The sequence below is a fragment of the Lontra canadensis genome, unplaced genomic scaffold (genome assembly GCF_010015895.1).
Source record: "Lontra canadensis isolate GAN:19392208 unplaced genomic scaffold, GSC_riverotter_1.0 scaffold94, whole genome shotgun sequence".
Taxonomy (NCBI): Eukaryota; Metazoa; Chordata; class Mammalia; order Carnivora; family Mustelidae; genus Lontra; species Lontra canadensis.
The window spans coordinates 2,855,441-2,878,740 of NW_022631088.1; the positions used below are offsets into that span (position 1 = coordinate 2,855,441).

Below are 23,300 nucleotides of genomic sequence, written 5' to 3' on the forward strand. Positions count from 1 at the left end.
AACCCCTATAATTTGAAAGAACCAGGCCCAGGTGATATGCATTTGTGTGCCAGTCATGTGACCTGGGCAAGCCCCTAAACCTTTAAGAGCCGGTTCTCTCCTGCGTAAAATGGCGATAATACCAAACGGGGCTGTCGTGCAGATTAAATGGGATCGCTGTCTAGAAAGGTGCCGGGCTCGCCATCTGCCTCCGCGAGGGCAGCGGGTTAAAGCGAAGGCTTTCCCCTGAGCCCTCTCCTGCCCTTCCGAATGGCTGCGGTTCTCGCCCCTTCCCGGCGGTCCCCGGGCGGCGCCCGGAGCTTCGAATCCAAACAGTGACGGGGCGGGGCGGCGGAGAGGGACGTCCCCCCAGGCTCAGTCGGCTTTCTCCTGCGCACGCGCAGACGGCGACCCCGCCGCCAGTCGGCGGGCTAGCGTTTCCCACGCCCAGCGCGCGGCCCCCCACCCCACCCCGCCCCGGCTCTGAGCCCCGAAGCGCCGCGGCGCAGTGCGCGCTCGCGGCTCACGCCCCAGGAGGCGGGGCTTCTCGAGGAGCGACGGGTCAGAGCGCCAATCGCGGGGCTGCTCCGCCTTCGGGCTCAGTTTGAAATTCCGCGGTGACCTAACGGCTCGCGGAGCGGCGGCCAGGAAGAACACAGCGGTCTCTGCGGGAGTTTGCTGCGGTCAGCCCCGCGTGGAGGAGGTCTGGGGTCTCGACGGCCGGCTGCTTGGAGCGTCCGCCATGAGGAGAAGGTGCGGGCTGCGGAAGGGTCGAGGGGCCGCGGGAGGGAGCGACCCCCGTCCCGGGCGCGGGGTCCCCGGGGCGTCCCCGGAGCGCGGGTGTCACGGCAGGCCGCGCCGAGTGAGGCCCGGGCGCGGCCGGCAGGGCTGGGGAGCGCTGAGCTGGTTCTTGGGGCGGGGGCGGCAAGGCCTGTTGCGCACCGGCCCCGGCGGCCGCGGGCTCCCGTGGCTCCAGAAGCCTGGACGCGCCGGGTGTCCGCGAGCCCCGCCCGCTCGCCTCAGGTGCTGCTTCTTGGCACCCACGGCCTGTTCGAAGTCCTGCGTCTTCTGTGGTCGGGTTTCGCGCTTCTCTTTACGGTCGTCAGGTGTTCCGTTTCTGCGTGTCTCCCGCGGGGCCGGCTGCGGCGCTAACGTTTTAGCTGACGCGGTCGGGAGCCGGGTTCCTTGCAAGTTCAGGAGCGCCATTAAGGAATTCCTCTCCGGTGTTTTTCACGATTCCCCGGGCCCTGCTGGGGAGGGGGCTCCGCCGACTTGAAGTAGGGGCCAGACTCGTCCGCACACCGAATGTCACTTGTCTCTTCTCCCCTTTGTCCCCTCCCCTCGATTTTCCCTGCACAGCACTTACTGGCATTTAGTGGGAAGGTTTGCTTATTAACCACCTTTCTTTTGCTCTCAGAATGTCAGCAGCGAAAGGGGAGAGGTGTCCGCTTTGTGCTAAAATAAGGATAATACCAGGGCATAGGGTTCCTTTGTAAAGAGCGATAAAAACGTTAACGCTACTTTCTGAAAGAGGTGGGCGAGGCACTGTGATGATTCATTATTTGCGGTTATTGGTCAGACTGATTGCTCTGTGGCTGTAGAAAGTTCTTCCTTCCATAATTACTAATTCCCGTCGTTCCTTTTCAAGTGCTTGCCTCCCGGAGAATGGGAATGGAGTACAAATCACGGTACCATTTGAAAAAACAGCCAGGGTTTTAAAATAACTTCAGTTGGGGGCCTGGGTGACTCAGTGGGTTGGGCCTCTGCCTTCGGCTTGGGTCATGATTTCAGGGTCCTGGGATGGATCCCCGCATCTGCTTCCCCCTTTCTCTCTCACTGCCTCTCTGCCTACTTGTGATCTTTCTCTCTCTGTCAAATAAATAAAATCTTGGGGAAAAAAGAGAAAAAGAAAAAAAAAAAACTTCAGTAAAGCTGTCATTTTTTTAAAATCTGGCACATAATCTGCAGTGTTTTTTGGTTTGTGACTTAATTGAAAAACATCTATGTTTACTAATGTAGCCAAATTACTTTTACAGAATTAAATAACAGAGATTGGTAGATCTCAGAGCCAATTAAAACCAAAACAAATGTCTGTACAGCAACAGACTGCTGGCCTCCAGGAGCCAGAGGGGCCACTAACTAAAAGCAGTATGCACACAATTGTTACAATGAAAAAGTTAACCATCTCTTGGATTCGATTACTTTAACAAATCTTACTGGGCCTGTTGGAAAAACGGGCGTTTGGAATTACAAATCTAGAGACCCTTCTCACTTGAGTACTGTTTTCAAAGAATTAGAAAAATGTTCCACCCTTCACAACATTCATACTAATTCTTGTATCACCTCTTTCTCTCATTTCTGACATTAACCTTAATTTTCAAAAGACAGCCACAGTCTCACTCCTCCCCAGCTCTGCTGCTACCGCCCTGGTCCAGGTCACCACCGTTATCTCTTGCTGTGTTCCCCTGGCCTCTTAACTGGTCTCCCTGCTTCTGCCTTTTTCTCCTGAAGCTTCTTGTCAACACAGGAGCCAAAATCCTCCGGTGATTTCATATTTTAGAGTAAAAGCCTTTGCGTTTTACAAAGGCCTCTGGCGTCCTGCTGTACTCTGCACCAGTCATACCAGAGTCCTTGCTCTCTTTGGAACCTACCAGGGACTATCCCATCTCAGGCATTGGCATTCGCTGTTCCCTCTACCTAGATCTCTCTTTCCCAACATGTGCCATGACTTGATTCCTTACCTCTCTTTGCCCAAAGATCACCTCAGGGAGGACTTACTACCATTTAATGTAAGATTTGCTTACATTTGCTTTCCTTTTACTATTAGAATGTAAACCCCAAGAGGCAGGGATATCAGTTTTGTTCAGTGCTGAGTTCCAACACTTAGAATGTGCCATGTGTATAATAAATATTCAAGTAGTATTTTTGAATGAATAACTTATGTTTCAAAAAAGTATGATCATAAGGTGCCTTAGTGCATTCACTGGGAATAATAATTCTCTTGGTTCAATTAGACACCGCCTGTAAACAGTCAGGTAATTTCCCTAAAAGTACAAGTTTGAGATTTTTTTTTTAAGATTTTATTTATTTATTTGAGAGAGAGAGACCGTGAGAGAGAGAGCACGAACAAGAAGGTCAGAGGGAGAAGCAGACTCCCCATGGAGCTGGGAGCCCGATGCGGGACTAGATCCCGTGACTCCAGGATCATGACCTGAGCCAAAGGCAGTCGTCCAACCAACTGAGCCACCCAGGCGTCCCCAAGTTTGAGATTTTTATTCTCCTAACACATCACTGGAAAGCTGAGGATACTTAGAAGGATACCTCCCAAGGACGCAAACGGTTGTAAAAAGATCCAGTCTTCCCAATCTCTTGAAACTAAGTCACTGGACTGGAAAAGATCTCAGATGGTCTTTAAAGTGATTTCTTACCTTTCGTGTAGCATACAGTCTGATGGGTTTTATGACATTCACGGAGTCATGCGGTTATCACCACAGTCAGTTTTAGAATATTTTTATCATCCCGTTGAAAAGCCCATACCCATTAGAGGTCAGTCTCTTTTCCCACCTTCCTCCCTCCGCACACACCAGCCCCACAGAGCTACTAACCTACTTCTGCCTCTATACCTTTGCCTGTTCTAGATATTTCATATAAATAGAACCCTACGACACATTGTCATTTGTGACTGGTTTCTTTGCCGTGGCCTAATGTTTCCCAGGTTTACTGCCAGATAACTTTCCACCGGATAGGTGTATCCCATTTACCTATTCATTTGTTAATGGCCATTTTGGGTTGTCTCTATCTTTTGGCTATTATAAAAATGTTACTATAAACATTTGTATGAGGGGCGCCTGGGTGGCTCCCCTTAAGCGTCTGCCTTTGGCTCAGGGCAGATGATCCCAGGGTCCTGGGATGGAGCCCTGCATTGGGCTTCCCTGCTCGGTGGGAAGCCTGCTTCTCCCTCTCCCACTCCCCTGCTTGTGTTCCCTCTCTGGCTATCTCTCTGTCAAATAAATAAAATCTTTAAAAAAAAATGTATATGAGTTTTGCATGGACATATTTTCATGTCTCTTGGGTCAATACCTACGGAATGGAATTTCTGGGTTATATGGTAACTGTTCAACTGAGAAACTGCTAGACTTTTTTTTTTTTTTTTTTTGAAATTTTTTTTTTTCTTATAGCCATCTTGGTACCTGTGAAGTGTATCTCTCTGGTATTGATTTGCATTTCGCTAGTGGTCAGTGTGTTTTCACATGCTTATTGGCCATGATAGATCTTCTTTGGAGAAATGTCTATTCCGATTCATTTCCCGTGCACTAGAATTTTATGCTTCAAAAGAGTGATCACTTTACCTTCTGAATGTTTTACAGAGCTAGGCAGTAGAGCTTTGAAATCTGTCTGTATGTGAGAGCTTATAAACTGAAGGTAGCTGGATGTTAGAGGCATAATGAGCCTTTGGTGGGAACTCAAGGCCATTCATTTTCCATTTATTGAACAATTGCTGTGCATTATGGTCTGGAAAAATGAACACGGATAAGATCTGGCAGTCCTTGGTCTTGAGTCTGTGGTCTACAGAGTGGATGGGGGCGGTGGGGATGGGGGGATGACTGTGAGGAATCCACAGCTGTCCAAAGAAGGTGATGGCAAGTGGAGGTAATGTACAGAAGCATGGTGGCTTCAACAGCTGAGACCTGCACACGGCTGGCGAGGGGCATGTTTGGGAAATGCTCATAGGTTCTGTTGGCCAGAATCTTAGGGAGTGAGCTGTGAGAGAGATTAAGAGACAAACCTCTGGGCACCTGGGTGGCTCAGTTGGTTGAGTGTCTGCCTTTGGCTCAGGTCATGATCCAAGGGGCGTGGGATCAAGTCCCACATCCGGCTCCCTGCTCGGCGGGGAGTCTGCTTCTCCGTCTCCCTCTGCCTGCACTCCCCATGCTTGTGCTTGTGCCTGCTCTCTGTCTCTGTCTCAAATAAATACAATATTTTTTTTTAAATGAGACAAAACTCCAGAGAGGTTTTGAAAGCCTTTCTGAAAGTGGTTGAACTGTTTGCTGAGGGTGATGGGAAACTTTGAAGGGAGTAGTCCCGCAAAGGCCTGATTGGATTTTGTTTTCTAGAGATCCTAGCTGCGCGAACTGTGCGATTGGCTAGGGTGGGGTGGACCAGACTGGAAGAGACTGCAGAGCGCTGTCTGGAGTCGCACCCCTCAGAGCAGTGGCCCAGTCTAGTTGGGCTCAACACTGGGCTTTTGCATTCAGATTGGATACTGACCACAGATGAAGTCTTGTAGGTTTTGTTTTTGTTTTTAAGATTTTATTTATTTATTTATTTGAGAGAGAGAGAGAGTGAGAGAGAGCGGAGAGGGAGAGGAAGAAGCAACTCCCCGCCGAGCAGAGCTCCATGTGGGACTTGATCCTAACACCCCGAGATCATGACCTGAGTTGAAGGCAGATGCTTAACCGACAGAGCCACCCAAGGCACCCACTATCGGTTATTTTTAATAAAATGCAAAGATTAGAATTTTGACTTGTGCATTCCTTTGTCTTAAAATTGGAGTGCCTGGGGAGACTCAGAAGTTAAACTTCAGTTGAGATTAGAATAATTAACATTAGTTGATTGAGATTAAACAAATGCCTTAGTTACCTGTTCCCATTTCTAAAATGAATGGAGTACAATAAATTCTTTGAAACATTATTCGCTATCTGGGTATTGATATTGGCCATCTGGTAGAGGTTACTGGTGTTTGTGTCAAGGCTTTTCTTTATGTACGAGAGGCAACCTTTTTATTTTTGTTGTTTTGGTTTTGATTTATTTATTTGACAGACCGAGATCACAAGTAGGCAGAGAGGCAGGCAGAGAGAGAGGCAGAAGCAGGCTCCCCGCTGAGCAGAGAGTCCAATGCAGGGCTCGATCCCAGGACCCTGGGATCATGACCCAAGCTGAAGGCAGAGGCTTTAACCCACTGAGCCACCCAAGCGCCCCCAATTTCTGCTTTTTTTTTAAAATTTTTTTTATAAACATATACTTTTATCCCCAGGGGTACAGGTCTGCGAATCGCCAGGTTTACACACTTCACAGCACTCACCATAGCACATACCCTCCCCAATGTCCATAACCCCACCCCCCTCTCCCAACCCCCCTCCCCCCATCAACCCTCAGTTTGTTTTGTGAGATTAAGAGTCACTTACGGTTTGTCTCCCTCCCAATCCTATCTCAATTTCTGCTTTTTAAATGTTATGTGAAGCAGACTAATGGTTAGCCTTTTTTTTTTTTCTTTTAAGATTTTATTTATTTATTTGACAGAGATCACAAGTGGGCAGAGAGGAGGTGGGGGCAGGGGAGCAGGCTCCCTTCTGAGCAGAGATGCCAATGTGGGGCTTGATCCCAGGACCCCGAGATCATGACCTGAGCCAAAGACAGAGGCTTAACCAACTGAGCCACCCAGGTGCCCCTGGTTAGCATTTTTATTTTTATTTATTCATTTTTTTAAAGATTTTATTTATTTATTTGTCAGAGAGAGGGAGAGAGAGCGAGCGAGCACAGGCAGAGGCAGAGGGAGAAGCAGGCTCCCTGCCAAGCAAGGAGCCCGATGTGGGACTCGATCCCACGCCGCTGGGATCATGACCTGAGCCGAAGGCAGCCGCTTAACCACTTAGCCACCCAGGCGTCCCTGGTTAGCATTTTTAAAGTAAACTTTTTAAAGACAAATTAGAAGGTGCCCAGTTAAATTTGCATCAGATAAACAATGCATTTTTTAAAATAAACTTTTTGTAATTGAAGAATAACATACAGAAATGTGCATAAATGGAAGTGCTAACTCCATCAATTTTCACAAAGTCAGCACACACCTGTGTAACCAGTGCTCCTTGTATCCCTGCCCAGTCACCACCGCCCAGGACAATGGCAACCACCGACCACCGTCCTAACTGCTGAAAGCATACCTTGGTTTTGCCTGTGTTTGAATTTTGTATAAATGGAATCACATGGTGATAAATGCTTGCTTGACTTGCTTGTTTCATTCAAACCAGTTTTCCTTTTCTTCCCTTTTTTTTTTCTCACATTATTTTTGTTTCTCCCCCCCCCCCCGCCATTTAAAGATTTTATTTATTTACTTATTTGGAGGGGAGAGAGAGGGAGAGCGACCGCTCATGCATGAGTGGGCGGGGGAGCAGAAGGAGAGAGAATCTCAAGCAGACCCTGAGCCTGAGGCAGGGCTTGATCTCACAATCCTGAGACCATGACCCTACCTGAAATCAAATGTCAGACACCCAACCGACTGAGCCACCCAGGGGTCTCATACCACCTGTGTTTTTTTTGTTGTTGTTGTTGTTTTGTTTTTTAAGATTTGAGGTATAATTTGCATACAGTAAAATTAACTCATTTTACATGAACACTTTGAATTTTGGTCGTTGTATACAGTTAGGTGATCATCGTAAGATCTAGGACCATTCCATCACTGTAAAAAAGTTTCCTTGTGCCTTTTTGCAGTGGATCTGCTGCTGTGATCCCAGGCTTTCTTTCACTATAGTTTACTTTTTCTAGAATTTCACAAAATGAAATCCTGTAGGATGTAGCGTTTTGGCGTTTGACTTCTTTCATTTAGCGTAGTTCACGTGATGTTTCTGAGACTCAGCCTTGTGGTTCATTGCTACGTCATTATCATACCTGTTCATTGCTATGTTATTCCCTGGTAGGAACGGACTGTTTACTCTGTTGGTGGACATCGGGTTGTTTCTACTCTTACGCCCCTAGGACTAGCGCTGCTCTGACCCTCCCTGTGCGTGTCTTTATCCCATACGTGTTGGTTTCTGCCGGCCCCGCGCGTAGAAGTGCACCTGCGAGGCTCGGCTTGAGCAGGTGCTGCGGCAGGTTTCACAGCGGTGTCCCAGCTTCCAGTCCGGGCCGGGAGTGTATGAAGGGCCTGGTCTTCCTGTGTCCTCGCTGACACTTGATGTTTGTCTTGTGTAATCTGAGCCATTCTCGAAGTCAGTGGCTGTAGCTTCAGAACAACCAGGCTGTAGTGAGCTGCCGTTTCACAAGAGCTTCTCCCGGAGCAGGCTCTTGTGTTTGGCAGGAGTTCATTTTGTCTGGTTTATGTTTCCTTTTTAAGTAGTCTCTGCAGCCAGCGTGGGGCTCGAACTCACGGTCCTGAGTTTAAGACTCCTATGTTTTGTTGACTAAACCAGCCAGGCGCTCCCGTTTTTCTTTATAATTCCGTGTTGTCCTGCCATAGGTAGAACTGTTGATGAAAGTCCTGATTCTGGCTATTACTGAGAGGACTGAATTTCCGGGGCACCGGGGTGGTGCACTTGGTTAAGCATCTGACTCTTGATCTCAGGTCAGGTGTTGATCTGGGGGTCATGCAAGCCCCACGTTGGGTTCCACGCTGGGCGTGGAGCGAGGACTTGGAGTAGAGCGAGGACTGTTGGTTTTCATTGGTTAGGTGATGTTCTTAGGATTATTAAGATGAGCATTTTTTTTAATGTAAAAAAGAAAGAAGAAGGTTGAATTTCCCCAGTGTAAGGCGATACTGAATTTGGCTTTGCCAGTGTTGTGTTTTGGAGAAGAGAGGTTAAAGCTGAATGCGGGTTTTTGCTTTGTTTTAGCCTGAGGCCACTGAGAAACTAGTCTATTCAGTTTTTGTAAATAACTGCTTTTAGTCTGGAGGCAGTGGCTCATGTTACTGCTTCTCTTTTGCTTTTCAGTGAGGTGCTGGCGGAGGAGTCGATAGTATGTCTCCAGAAAGCTCTGAATCACCTGCGGGAAATCTGGGAATTGATCGGGATTCCAGAGGACCAGCGGTTACAACGAACTGAGGTTGTGAAGAAGCACATCAAGGTGAGCTGAGTCGTACTGGGCTGTTTGCAGTGGGACAGCCGTGCGGAGACTGGTGTCCCTTCGCGAGAACTGGGGAAGTGACACTGGAACGTCACAGGCTCTTCCTGGTTTTGTTTCTATTTAAGTCCTTTCTTATGAATTTGTAATTATGGGGCGCCTGGGTGGCTCAGTGGGTTAAAGCCTCTGCCTTCGGCTCGGGTCATGATCTCAGGGTCCTGGAATCGAGCCCCGCATCGGGCTCTCTGCTCGGCGGGGAGCCTGCTTCCCCCTCTGCCTGCCTCTCTGCCTACTTGTGATCTCTGTCAAATAAATAAATAAAATCTTTTTTAAAAAAAAGGAATTTGTAATTATGAAGGTTTTGGTGTTACTGGTTTGGGTTTTTTTTCCCATTGACCCCACCCTTTTATGGGACTTCTTTCTCTCCTGTAGGACCTCCTGGATATGATGATTGCCGAAGAGGAAAGCCTGAAGGAAAGGCTCATCAAAAGCATCTCCATCTGTCAAAAAGAGCTGAATACGCTGTGCAGCGAGTTACGTGTCGAGCCATTCCAGGTACGTGGCGAGGGCCTTTGGGGGCTCCTGCGGGGTCTGAGATTGAGGAAGGACTCTGACTTGGGGCTCCAGTGGAAGATTTCCTTGTAGAATCTTGGCTATAGAAAGTGGGGAGAATTTACCACCTAGTCCGTTTGTTCCAGCAACTTCCACTTATGTAAAGAGTTGCCCTGTGGCGAGGTGGAAGAGCTGGTAAGTGCTACCATCCTTCCATCCAAACCAGCTTCCTCTTGCTATCATTGTAGGGCGTGGAACTTGCTTTTTTTTTTTTTTAAAGGTAGGTATGGATGCATGATGTTATTCTTTCTCTGAAAGCAAATGAAAAACACTACCCAGGAAGCAAAAGTGACTAGTGATACAAGGGAAAGTTACAAAAAGACCTGCCTTTGTGGTGTTGCTCATACCCCGCAGCTGTGTGCCGAGGACCAGCCAGAACTCGGCTGGGGGGGAGAGGTCTCAAAGGCCAGGGTGTCCGGGCGTCAGAGTCAGGCCGAGGGCCTGTGGGGTTTGCTGTGGGCCAAGGAGGAGCCCAGCAAGGATGAAATGAGTAACAGGATAGGGGTCCAAAAGGTGTCCCTGGGGAGAACCAGTAGAAATAGTGTTGGGATCATAAAAATGAAAACCAGCGTGGAGCTTGGGGAGGTGGTTGGAATGGCTGTGAGTGCAGGGGCAGCGCACGGTGCCGTGAGATTCCGGGGTCCCTCTCTCTGTTACAGCAAGAAATACGTGGGTGTCTTGGAGGGAGTTTCTTCCTTTTCTTTTCCCTTCTTCCAAAAGATTTTATTTGAGAGAGAAAACACAAGGGGGGCCTGGGGCAGAGGAAGACAGAGAAGCAGACACCCTGCTGAGCAGGGAGCCCGATGCGGGGCTCAATCCCAGGACCCTGGATCATGACCTGAGCCGAAGGCAGATGCTTAACCGACTGAGCCCCACAGACATCCCCGAGAGACCGCCTTTAAAGGGTTAAGGATAATTCATACCTGGTAGCCAAGAGCAATCAGACAGATCATGACATTAGTGGAATTTCCTGGAATCTACAGAAATGGCATATATATTGTTGATTTTATTTATTTATTTATTTTTAAAGATTTTATTTATTTATTTGACAGAGACACAGCGAGAGAAGGAACACAAGCAGGGGGAGTGGGAGAGGGAGAACCAGGCTTCCTGCTAAACAGGGAGCCAAATGCGGGGCTCGATTCCAAGACCCTGGGATCACGACCTGAGCCAAAGGCAGACACTTAATGACTGAGCCACCCAGGCGTCCCTATATCATTGATTTTAGACAAATAGTTGTTTTTTTTTTGTTTTTTTTTTTTTTTAAGATTTTATTTATTTATTTGACAGAGATCCCAAGTAGGCAGAGAGGCAGGCAGAGAGAGAGAGAGGAGGAAGCAGGCTCCCCACTGAGCAGAGAGCCCGATGCGGGGCTTGATCCCAGGGCCCTGGGAACACGACCTGAGACCGAAGGCAGAGGCTTTAACCTATTGAGCCACCCAGGCGCGCCGACAAATAATTTCTTTAGTGTGTTTTTTTGTTTTTTTTTTTTTAATTTTCAGTGTGAAATTAGGTAAGAAGTTAGATACACAGTGATAGATCTTCCTCAGATTACATGATAGTCTTTATTCACCAATGTTGAATAAAATCGTGCAAATTTTTAAGTCCTATACCTGCCACTTTTTTTCCTCTTAGTATGTTGGAGTAGAGCAAAGACTATTGATTTTTATCAGTTAGGTGATGTTCTTGGGATTATTAGGATGAGCGTCACGTCTTGAACTAGATTTACTCTTCGATAGCTAACTCAACGCAAGCTTTCCAACCACTTTTCACCTCTTACAAAAGTGTCCTGGTACCTTTCCTTATTCAAGACCTTTCTTAGGGAACCCTCTTGGTGCCATATTTTGCTGGCCATGAGTTGACTTATTTGTAAGTTTAACTAAAAGTCTGTCATCCAAGGGGGTACCTGGGTGGCTCAGTTGGTCAAGCGTCTGCCTTTGGCTCAGGTGATGATCCCAGAGTCCTGGGATTGAGTCCCACGTCAGGCTCCCTGCTCAGTGGGGAGTCTGCTTCTCCCTCTGCCCTTCACATGTGCACGTGCTCTGTCTCATTCTTTCTGTCTCAAATAAATAAATCTTAAAAAAAAAAAAAAAAAAAGCCTCTCACCCTGGCCCTCTTCCATTGTCCTTCTCTTCGTTTGAAGAGATCCACGTGGAACCTTCTCACAATGGTACGCCGTCTCCCGCAGGAGGAAGGAGAGACGACCATCTTGCAGCTAGAAAAGGATTTGCGCACTCAGGTAGAACTGATGCGAAAACAGAAAAGGGAGCGAAAACAGGAACTGAAACTGCTTCAAGAACAAGACCGAGAGCTGTGTGGGATTCTCTGCACGCCCCACTATGACGGCGGCAGCCCCTCGGTCCCCAGCTTGGAAGAGCTGAGCCGGTTCAGACAGCACGTGGCGGCGCTGCGGGAGACGAAGGTGAGTGCTGGCGCGCACACTGCCCGAAGGTCTGACTTTCTCGTAGGCACCTGTAATCCTCTTATTTCGTAGGCGTCCAGACGCGAGGAGTTCGCCAGCATAAAGAGACAGATCGTCCTGTGCATGGAGGAATTAGATCACAGCCCAGACACGAGCTTTGAAAGGGATGTGGTGTGTGAAGACGAAGATGCCTTTTGTTTGTCTCTGGAGAACATTGCGACACTACAGAAGCTGCTTCGGCAGGTAATAACCGCTCACGTTACCGCCTGGTTCTCTAGTGTCCAGAGATTTGAAAAAATGGCAGTTTTTTTCCTTGAGTTTAAATAAGTCTGTGTAAGTTAAAAGAAAGGGAGGGTAGAGACAGTGAACGATATATAACCTTGGGGGGGGTTGTCTTTTTTTCTTTTTTCTTTTTTTTTAACAAAACGCTTATTTGTGGCTCTAAGAATGAAATTGAAATTTTGGATGAAATACTGTCAGTCATGTGAATTAGCTTCGTATTTAATTTTTTAAATTAAAAATCTGAATTCTAATTCTTGGGGTTTGAGATCCTACCATAATGGCAGCCATACAGTTTGTGTCCAGAAGTCATGAAACCACACTTCTTCACAATCTAGTAAAAGTGCTGCTTCTCCGTGTGGGTCCAGACATTTCTTTGCAGGAAGCCACAGGGCTGGCCTTCTTTGTGCTGCTGTCTTTGCCATAACCATTGGCTCTCCTTGCTACAGCTGGAAATGCGAAAATCACAAAACGAAGCGGTGTGTGAGGGTCTGCGAGCTCAGATCCGAGAGCTCTGGGACAGGTTGCAGATACCTGCGGAAGAGAGAGAAGCTGTGGCCACGGTTATGACTGGGTCAAAGGCCAAGGTCAGGAAAGCGGTAAGAAATCCAGTGGGCACTGGGTTGGCAGTCTCTACCAGTGTCAAGTATATTGTCTTCAACACCGTCTGCCTCGAGTGAGCCTGTTTTCTGTTTTGTTTTAAATATTTGAGAGAGAGAGAGAGCGAGCATGTGTGCAGAGTGTGCAAGAACATGAGTGGGGGCGGGGAGAGGGAGAAGCAGGCTCCCTACTGAGCAGGGAGCCTGATGCAGGGCTCGATCCCAGGGGATCCCAGGGATCGTGACCTGAGCTGAAGGCTGACACTAAACCATCTGAGCCACCCAGGTACTCTGCGAACCTGGTTTTAAGGCAAGCATTAGATAGGGGAGGCTGTAGCCTGCTTGTCTTCTGTCCTCTGTGTACTTTCCTTAGGTTTCTGGCTCCCATGATAACAGTGTTATAAAAAGTGTTGATTGAGGCAGCTGGGTGGCTCAGTGGGTCGGGTGTTCAGCTGTTGATTTTGGCTCAGGTCATGATCTCAGGGTTGTGGGATTTAGCCCCACACCCAGCTTGGAGCCTGCTTGGGATTCTCTCCCTGTCTGCTATTATATGTTTGGGTTCTCTCTCTCTGTCTTTCTCAAAAAAAGTGTTGACTGACCCCTGTGGCTTGGTGTTGTAATTTTATTTTAGCAGGGTTGGGGGGTTGGGGGACCTTTGAACTTCTGTATTCCTGCGTGAAAGTACACGATGGCAAGCACCTTTACCGAGTCTCACTGTCACAGCTGCAGTTGGAAGTGGATCGGTTGGAGGAACTGAAGATGCAAAACATGAAGAAAGTGATTGAGGCAATTCGAGTGGAGCTGGCTCAGTACTGGGACCAGTGTTTCTACAGCCAGGAGCAGAGACAGGCTTTTGCCCCTTACTACGCGGGTTCGTACACCAGCGGCGGTTTCCTGTGACGTCCTCACTTGTCTTCTACGAGGGCAGACATTCACCAGCACCTATTTCCTCCGCTGCCTTTTCAAGCCACGTAGCGTTAACTGCCATCCTGTATAATTAACATTTGCAGATGCCGCTAGGAAATAAGGGGGCCTTGATTTCCGAAGTAGTAAGTCACCGTAGCCTGTTGTTGTGAGGCTCAGGTCTGTCAGGAGCTCACTCCGTGCCAGGTGCAGTGTCAGACTCCTGACACCACCGCCTCACTTAATCCTCTCCTCAGGAGATGAGGACACGAGGACATGTAAATGTTCAGCGACGTAACCCGGAGGCGCAGGGCAGGTAAACCGCAGAGCCCACATTTGAGCCCGTGGAGTGCATCCCTGAGAGCTCGGCGGAGCTCTAGCCTGAACTGAACTGAGCATAAAGATGAGATTGTACTAGGTTTTTAGATATTTTCTGTGAGCAGGATGGAAAGGAAGACAGGGAAACCGAGAACAGGGCAAGAGGTGACACAGCTTTGAGAATCTTCGTCATTGTGACCCACACCCTAGCCCCTTACTCCCTGCTCCCCGCAGACTGAGCGTGTGACAGAGATGGCTCTGTCGTCCATAGCGTACACTTATTCACGTGTCGCTTTTACTATAAGGAAGAAAATCTGGTTTCATTTTAGGAGGAAGGGGATGGGGGTTAGTACGTGGGGATACCAAACACTAGAGGCGTTTTTAAAAACTGTGGGGCCTGGGTCTTGCAGAGGACTACACGGAAAATCTGCTCCAGCAGCACGATGCTGAGATCGTGCGCTTAAGAAACTACTATGAGCTTCACAAGGAACTCTTCGAAGGCGTCCAGAAGTGGGAAGAAAGCTGGAGACTTTTCTTGGACTTTGAGGTACGGCCCTAGCTTCTGTTCCCCTAGAGTGCGGTCGAGCGTTCCTGCCCGCCGTGTGCAGGGTCAGCGTCCACTCCGCTCTTGGCCAGGGGTCTGACACCCGGGCTTCAGCACTAAGTCCTGAGTTGCTGCTGACTCAGCTGTGTGTGCCCAGCTCACGTGCGGGAACAGAGGAGAACGGAATTACTGCCCTCAGTGAGGTCGAATTCCTGCAAAAAGAAGTCCGGGCTGGAACACGCAGGGCAGGCACGGCTGTTCCACAGTCATCTGTGTCCTGGGCTTCCCCACCACTAAGGGGTGGACCTGACCTCAGGTTCAAGGTAGCGCTGGAGCTCCCCCTGCTGCACGTCAGGCACTGCCCCTCTGCTTGCAGGCCACACCCGGGGCTGGAGAGGCCGGGGGAGCCACTGCTGCAGATTCGGGTTCTCCGAACCAAGGAAGGGGGGCACGGATGTGGGGTGGCAGTTACTGTTCGCTACCGTTCCAGCTGTTGCTGTCTTCTCAGAAAGTTGCCTGGGTACCGGGGCACGTCTGTATGGTCTGAATTCCTTTTCTTCTGACAGACTTGGCTCTCACAGCTTTCCTCAGAGCTTGAAAGGGGCTTTGGGGGAATCTGAGCTCAACTCCTTCAGGGTTACAGCAGGGAAACAGGACTCGAATGGAGAGCCCCGTGTGAGGTCTCAGAGCTGACTAAGAACAGGTGCCCCAGGCCTCAGTTACTCCTTAACTTGTGGTTGGAGCAGGAAGGAAGGGTAGGAAATGTCAGTAAAGAGCCAGGTAAGTAAGGCTTACTGACATGCCAGTATTTAAGGAAAAATAAGAAACGAATTACCACCCCCTTTAGCTAGTGTTTACAGGCGGTCACGAGTCAAGTGGTCTGGAAGGCAGTTTCTTTACGAGCTTTGCCCCCAAATTGACAAGATTATTTCTAAAATTTTCTGATGATCTCCAATTTTTGAGTTAATAAATCTAATTTATATATACAAGTTACATGCTTAAATTACTGCCCTGATATACTGTATACATGATACAGTAACAAAAACACAGAAAAGAAGCCTAACACTTGACATGTTTAACTTGCCTATTTTGTGAGTGTTAATTTCATAAAAAACAGATTATAAACCTCTTAACTGGGCACATTTAAGCTGCATCGTCAGCATGCTAGAAGTGAGTGGGCAAGTAGGGATGCCACCGCCAAGCCCTCCCGAGTGTAGACCCCTCTCTTGTTGCTCCACGTATCTCATTCCCTACAGGTGACAAGTCATCTTTGACATCTGAACCACGGAAGAGAGCCAGTGACCTTGTGCATTACATATTAAAGCCTATCTTTTATTTTTTAAAAAGATTTTATTTATTTGAAGTGGGGGAGGGAGCACGAGCCAGGGGGGGAGGAGAGGCTGAGGGAGCGGGGGTCAATCCAGGACCCTGTGATCATGAACTGAGCTGAAGGCTTAACCCACTGAGCCATCCAGGCGCCCCCTATCTTACTTTTAGATTAGAAAGGAAACCATAGTTTTCCTACACGCCAGTGGGTGATGGCGCATAGGCCTGTGGTGCTCACAGCCCACTCTCCTGTCTTAGGACATCACCGCCTCTCACTGTGGACAGTGGGTGGGAATGCAGAACTCTGAGGGTTTCCTTAGTATATATCGGTATATGTGAGCGAGGGATCTTAGCAGCAGTTTCTGGTGTGATCATCTCAGGGCCTACTCTAATTAAAAGGTATTTTTCACAGAGAAAAGCTTCAGATCCAAGTCGATTTACAAATCGTGGAGGAAATCTTCTAAAAGAAGAAAAGCAACGAGCCAAGCTTCAAAAAACACTCCCCAAGGTAACGTCGCCACAGAGTTTTTGGTGCTTGGCTACAAAACACCTTACTGTTTGTAAATCCTCTGCTTTGAATTGTCTCGCCCCAGAACTGTCCTCTCTGCCAAGGCTTAGGCAAGGACGGCAGGTATGTGCCGAGCCCTCCTGGTGGAAGCATCTGAGTATCAAGGTTTCAAAGCTGTCTCGGGCCGCCGCAGCGCAGCACCATCGACTGTGGGGCTCCAACTGCAGAACTTTTCACAGTCTGGAGGCTAGAAGTCTGAGATCAAAGTACCAGCGGGGCTGGTTTCTTCTTTTTTTTTTTTTTTTAAGATTTTATTTATTTATTTGACAGAGATCACAAGCAGGGCAGAGAGGCAGGCAGGCGGAGAGAGAGGGGGAAGCAGGCTCCCTGCTGAGCAGAGAGCCCGATGCGGGGCTCGATCCCAGGACCCTGAGACCATGACCTGAGCTGAAGGCAGAGGCTTAACCCACTGAGCCACCCAGGCGCCCCGGGGCTGGTTTCTTCTGAGCCCTGTCTCTTTGACTTGTGGATGACTTGCCTTCTCCCTGAACCTTCGCCTGGCCTGCCTTCTGTATCTGTGTCCACATTTTCTCTTAACAAAGCCACCAGTGAATGTTGGGTTAGGAGCCGTCGGAATGACCTCACCCCCCCCCCCCAATGACGTCACGTTAACTCCATTACCTGTAGGTCTGAATAAAGCCACATTCTGAGGTACTGGGAGTTAGGACTCAAACATGAATTTGGGAGGATGCAGTTTGGCTTATAACATAAGGCAGGCTTTTGAGAAAGTGCTGTGGGCTTCCTTACTGGTGGCTTTTTTGTTTTAAGATTTTATTCATGTAATTAGAGTACAGGGCAGTGGGGCAGGGGAAGGCAGGAAGCAGACCTTCCTTCTTGCTGAGCAGAGACCCCAGCACAGGTCCAAGTCCTGGGACCCGGAGAGCATGACCCAAGGCGTAGGCTGACGCCCAACTGAGCCACACAGGCGCCCCTACTGTTGTATACCTTATAACTATTTTTTTTTTGTATAAATAGTTTGTACTATTTTTTAAAGATTTTATTATTTGACAGAGAGATTACAAGTAGGCAGAGAGGCAGGCGGAGAGAGAGGGGGAAGCAGGCTCCCTGCTGAGCAGAGAGCCCGACACGGGGCTCCATCCCAGGACCCCAGGACCATGACCCGAGCTGAAGGCAGAGCCACCCAGTGCCCCCTTTTATCTATTTTAGTAGTGGAAGTAATTGTTAGTATTATTGCGTTAAGTGCAAGTGTTTTCCATTTATTAATCATTCGTTGTCCCCACCTCCTTAGGACGTTAGGATCATTTCCATTTTTATAGATGAGGAGACGCTCTGAGAGCTTCATAACTCGCCGCCTTTTCACAGCCACTGAGAAGCAGATCCGGGCGCGAACCCCGAGGGTGGTGCTCTCAACCCCCTCTTCCCACTTCACGTTGCTCATCTTACCTGTGCTGCGTCCAGCTTTAGGCACCAAAACCCTAGTTAGACTCTGGGTTCTTGCCTTCTCCCCCCTTCCTGTGTGTTCCGAATAAACCATCCCTCGGCTGTGCTCTCTGGTCACTGACCTGGACCCGCGTGGATCCAGCGACTTGACGTTCGGCTCCCGATGCTCTGGGGCGGGGTCCTCCTTTGGGGGAATCATTCCACGCGGGCTTCACCAAAAATTAGTGGTAATCAGTGTGTCCTTGTCTACGATCCCAGCTGGAAGAGGAGTTGAAGGCACGGATAGAAACGTGGGAACGGGAGCACTCGACGGCGTTTGCCGTGAACGGGCAGAAGTTCATGGAGTACGTGTGGGAGCAGTGGGAGGCGCACCGCCTGGAGAAGGAGCGCGCCAAGCAGGAAAGAGTGAGGGAGCACAGTGGGGATGGGGGCGGGGTGTGAGCCGGCGGCGGTGGTGGCCCTGGGGGCGGGGCTGGACACTCCACTTCTGGCCCATCTCAGGCCTCTTCCCGTCCTGAGATTTACGGCTGTTGCTTCTGACTTTCACACAGCAACTCAAGAACAAGAAGCAGACAGAGACCGAGATGCTGTACGGCAGTGCTCCCCGCACCCCCAGCAAGCGGCGGGGACTGGCCCCCAACACGCCCGGCAAAGTGCGTAAGGTGAGCGCGGGGCTCTGCGAACCGCCCTTATGGGGCTCTCGAGGCCACGGCTCTTGGCCACCTCTTGCCTCCTGCCCCACAGAGGGGGAAGGGTTTCTTGGGCCTTCTGGGTTAGGTTCCTCTAAACGTATGAACGGAAGACAACCCTTACCCCGGTAGCAACTTGATAACGACAGCCACGGCCTGGTCAGTTCAGATGTGTGCCTGTCGTTGAGGTCTTGGGCGGGTTAAACTTGGGGACCCCGGACCGCAAGTTTAGTAAATGGAATATCCAGTGTTCTTCCATCTCTGGAGCAGGAGTCAGGGAGGAATATGAACTTGTCTTGGATGAAGGAAGTAGAACTTTACTTCTCAGCTCGTATTTTACAACATACAATAGTTTAAGAATCAGCTGCAGGGGCGCCCGGCTGGCTCCATCGGTAGAACATGTGACTCTTGATCCCAGGCTGGGAGTTCAAACCCCATGTTGATGGCAGAGCTTACGTAAGAAAAAGAAGAAAAAGTCACCTGCAAAAACTCCCAAGAGAATATTTGGTGTTTTTCCTGATTTTAAAAAAGCTTATAAAGAGTTTTTATTTGTTTGACATAGACACAGCGGGAGAGGGAACACAAGCGGGGGGAGTGGGACAGGGAGAACAGGCTTCCCTCTGAGCGGGGAGCCCTATCTGGGGCTCCATCCCGGGATCATGAGCTGAAGGCAGCCGCTCAACCACTGAGCCACCCAGGCGCCCCAAAAAGGCTTTTAAATAATGTATTTTTATGGGGCACCTGGGTGGGTTAAGTCAGTGGGTAAGCCTCCACCTTCAGCTCAAGTCATGATCTCAGCTTCCTGGGATCGAGCCCGTGTTGGGCTCTGCTCAGTGGGGAGCCTGCTTCCCCCCCTCTCTCTGCCTCTCTACCTATTTGTGATCTCTGTCAAATAAATAAATAAAATTTAAAAAAAATGTATTTTTACAAAATAGAGATCACATATAATTTGGATTTCTGCCTCACCCTACTGGGTTTATTGCTTGTGATTTTTTCATAGCATCAGACATTCTTCAAATACATGCTTACTGTTAGCTGTACCTTCTGTCCTCTTGCCATGCTATCACTTATTAAACTAGCTCCCTATTTTTACATAGGTTTTAAAGATTTGATTTTTAAGATTATCCTAAAGAGAGTGCATGCCTGTGCTCAAGGGGGTTGAAAGGGGCAGTGGGAGAGGGAGAGAATCTCAAGCAGGATCTAGCGCAGAGCCCAGCCCAGAACTCATTCCCACGACCCTGAGATCATGACCATAATCGGAGTCAGATGCTCAGTTTACTGAGCCACCTGGGTGCCCCTACCTAGAGGGTTTGTTTTGTTTTAATTTTACTGAGTCAAATTGGCAGATAAAGTGTATACTTTCATAAGTTTTGACATACGTATACCCCATGAAACCATCACCACTGTTCAGCCCGTGGCAGCCACAGCCTTGCTGTCACCACTGACTAGTTTGCTTTTTTTCTTTTAAGATTTTTATTATTTTTATTTATTTGACAGAGATCACAACTAGGCAGAGAGGCAGATAGAGAGAGAGAGGGAAGCAGGCTCCCCACTGAGCAGGGAGCCTGTTGCGGGGCTCGATCCCAGCACCCTGGGATCGTGACCCAAGCCGAAGGCAGAGGCTTTAACCCACTGAGCCGTCCAGGTGTCACAAGTTTGCATTTTCTAACACGATATATGCGTGTGGTTATATAGTACGTATGCCTTTCCGGTCTGGCTTCTTTCATGTAGCGTAACTTTTGTGAGACTCATCCGTGTTGCTGCACAGGTAACAGGTCAGTCCTTTCTAACAGGGACCAGTATCCACTGCACGACTCGACCGCAGTTCGCTTATGTGCCTGGGGGTGGACGTTAGGCTTGTTGGTGGGGTTTGGGCTGCTGTGAAGTGGCTGCGTTTGTACACAGGCCTTTGCATGGCTCTGCTTTCCTTCCTCTTGTGTAAATATCTAATCTGATAGGTTTAGAAGCAAAATGGCTCTGCCATTTTATAGTTCAATCTGGGTAGAAATCGGCTTTGAACACTTACCACAGGTCTCCTCAAAGCTCTGAGCCATGGAAACCCATCTTGGACTTTTTCCTCTGTTCCTTCCTCTGTGGTGCCGGGCAGGCTACTGAGCGTGTTTGAAGTGTTCTCTTCTCCCATTCTTCTCCGTAGCTGAACACGACCACCATGTCCAATGCTACGGCCAACAGCAGCATTCGGCCTGTCTTTGGGGGGACAGTCTACCGTTCCCCCGTGTCTCGGCTTCCACCTTCTGGCAGCAAGGTCAGTATGCTGTGCGCACAAGGACATCACCACCACGGCTCCAGCCCGCTTACCCGGACGCCCTGCCTGCTTGTGCCACGTTCTAAGATCCCTGGACTCAGTTTCCCTTGAGATGCTGAGAGTAAGCTAGCTTATCCATCGAACATGAGAGAGAGAATGGTCATTCTGAACCCCAGTAGGAACATGGGAGTCACTGGGATAGGATTCTGGGGGCTCAGTTCATACCTTGGGCTTCAGCTGCTGCTGAGCGAGGTCCCTGTGCGTGGGTTCCAGTCCAGCCACCCTGGATCACGAGACAGTCGGGGACAGTCACATAAGGAGAGGTGGAAAAGATGTGCTAAATGTGTCTTTCAAGTATTTTACAGACAGGCTCGAGACAGGTCCTCTGCACATCATTAAGAATTCCTGCAGCTTTTAAAACCACAAGTAGAGTCATGAATAATCCAGAGACATTACTAGCCTTTGGCCACTTGTGTGTGCGCGTGTGTGTGCGTGTCCCCCTCCTTAGCATGATGCCCGGACCTCTCTCTCCTCTGCAGCCGGTCATCACTTCCACTTGTTCGGGGAAAAAAAACCCCCGTGCTGGGAGGCATGGAGCCGACAAGGAGAACCTGGAGCTCAATGGCAGCATCCTGAGCGGTGGGTACCCCGCCTCGGCCCCCCTGCAGCGCAACTTCAGCATTAATTCCGTTGCCAGCACCTATTCTGAGTTTGCGGTAATTCACCTTTTCTGATATCTGCCAGTCTCTGGGGAGCACACAGTTGGGGCAAAGTGGGTTCCTTCCCAAGGGCACCCAGATAATTAGGACAGTTCTTTGGAGGCTGAGAATCCCTTTCCTGCCTTGACCGTGGCACGGGGTCGGGTGGTTTAGGGGATAGAGAAGAAGTGGCAGCGGCAACGTGACGTTTAACCTCGATCCTCCTGCTTAAGAAATACCATTCCCTGGCTGCAGGAGGTGACCCTTCTGATCACTGCCCTGGTGCTCTCTTGGTGGAGTTCTTGGTAATTGTCTCAATTCTTTGTTCTTAGAAGGATCCGCCCCTCTCTGACAGCTCCGCTGTTGGGCTTCAGGTCTGTATGGCAACCCCTGCATGTCCCATGGCCATTTTCCAAACTCACCTGTCACATCTGCTCGCTTAACTCCCGTCTGGGCACGGAGCTACACTAACTGATCATCTCAGCTGTACTCTCGTAGAGCCCCCCCCTTTTTTAAACAAAGGAAGCAGGAATCACTAATGCGGAAATCAAAACTACTTTGACTTCAATCCTACAACATCCTAACCTGCTGATTAACAAGAACACCTGTTCAGACTTGAATTGGATTCTCAGCCCTACCTAAAGTCAGGCAAATTTTTTTTTTTTAAAATCACTGTGTTTCACACCCGAAGATCTTCACCCTCCCCAGTTGTGACCTCAGAGGCCTCCAGTGTGCTGGAGAGAACAGAGGCCCCATCACGCGGGGAGGGGAGCCCCAGCTGTGTGCTGCGTGTCGTGAGGTTCTTGGCCTGTGTGCTGATTATGTCCTGGAGTATATGCCTTACTAACCCTTTCGGGCTCACCTGCCAACTTTCTGCTACGAGCTAGCCAGTGCTCCTTTCCTAGCCTCTGCCTGTTCCTACCACATCAAGCTGCTAAAGCATCATGTGGCACTGAAAAAGCGATTTTCCAGACACTCTTTGTTCCTAGTAACCTACTCCGTCTTCACTAACCCTTAACTGCAGCGCCCTTAACAGCACGTGTTCTCTCTTCCCTCAGTGTCTTCCTGTGGGGAGGGGTGGCTGCTCCTCACGCGGGGTCGGGGGGTGGGGGGAACACGCTGGCGCACAGCCAGGGGTGCCGCTCTCGGTGCTGCAGTGGCGGGGAAGGGGGCAGTTGCCCAAGGCTAGAGGTGGTCTGGAACACTGAAACTAGCTTCATATTATGGCGCTTTTTTCAAATGACATCACTGCGTGTGTCGTTCCGGCTAGCTGCCTGCTGCACAGAGGGTCCTGCTTGCTCCTGCCTGCTTAGCCCAGCCCTGCAGCACCCACTTGGGTGCACCTGCTCTTTATGGCAAGGCCACGGGTGGGAGGTTCGTCTGGTTTGGGTTGCTGTGGCTCATACCCTCCCGCAGGCAGCACCCAAGGCGGTAGACTAACCTCTCCTAACCTCTCTCTTGGGGCTCGTTCATGCTTTACCCTCTTCTGTTCCATGTGCTCCAGCAGGAGATCAAATCACCAGCAGGTTCCAAGGCCCTCGGCCCCAGGGATTGGTAGATAGAGGGTCTGGCCCCGTGCTTTACAAAGGGCTCAAAGACCAAAGGTTGTTGCCTGCCTAGCTTGACGACTCGAGAGTACTTCATGGAGCGTAAGGGATTTCTGTGCTGGGAGGTTCTGGCAGAATGTACTGGCTCAGGAAAGGGGTCCAGGGTCCACAGCACATGCTTATCTACGGCTAATAGCACAGTGCTCAGGCTTTCGTCTTAACGTCCCTAACACAGCCTGTGCTGGCGAGGGACCTCGGGCTCAGAAAGTCATGTACCCGTGCTTCCCAGGACGGGGGGGGGGGGGGGGGGGGCGGGG

The 23,300-nt window shown here is 49.5% G+C and overlaps 1 protein-coding gene across 2 annotated transcripts in view; it reads left to right on the forward strand.

Annotated features, from left to right (window-relative positions):
- The first annotated feature begins 590 nt into the window (after positions 1 to 590).
- PRC1 (protein regulator of cytokinesis 1) overlaps positions 591 to 23,300 on the forward strand; it is a 22,996-nt gene continuing 286 nt past the window's right edge. The window contains exons 1-14 of one of the 2 annotated variants that reach the window (XM_032836969.1): positions 591 to 732; positions 8,682 to 8,814; positions 9,244 to 9,366; positions 11,612 to 11,845; positions 11,918 to 12,088; positions 12,574 to 12,723; positions 13,447 to 13,594; positions 14,355 to 14,491; positions 16,227 to 16,322; positions 18,042 to 18,188; positions 18,335 to 18,445; positions 20,628 to 20,738; positions 21,278 to 21,454; positions 21,769 to 21,810. In XM_032836969.1, the coding sequence (XP_032692860.1) occupies positions 722 to 732; positions 8,682 to 8,814; positions 9,244 to 9,366; positions 11,612 to 11,845; positions 11,918 to 12,088; positions 12,574 to 12,723; positions 13,447 to 13,594; positions 14,355 to 14,491; positions 16,227 to 16,322; positions 18,042 to 18,188; positions 18,335 to 18,445; positions 20,628 to 20,738; positions 21,278 to 21,454; positions 21,769 to 21,810 (1,791 nt within the window). In that variant the 5' untranslated portion in view covers positions 591 to 721. The remainder of the gene's footprint in view (positions 733 to 8,681; positions 8,815 to 9,243; positions 9,367 to 11,611; positions 11,846 to 11,917; positions 12,089 to 12,573; positions 12,724 to 13,446; positions 13,595 to 14,354; positions 14,492 to 16,226; positions 16,323 to 18,041; positions 18,189 to 18,334; positions 18,446 to 20,627; positions 20,739 to 21,277; positions 21,455 to 21,768; positions 21,811 to 23,300) is intronic. The other variant, XM_032836970.1, reaches the window with a different exon arrangement.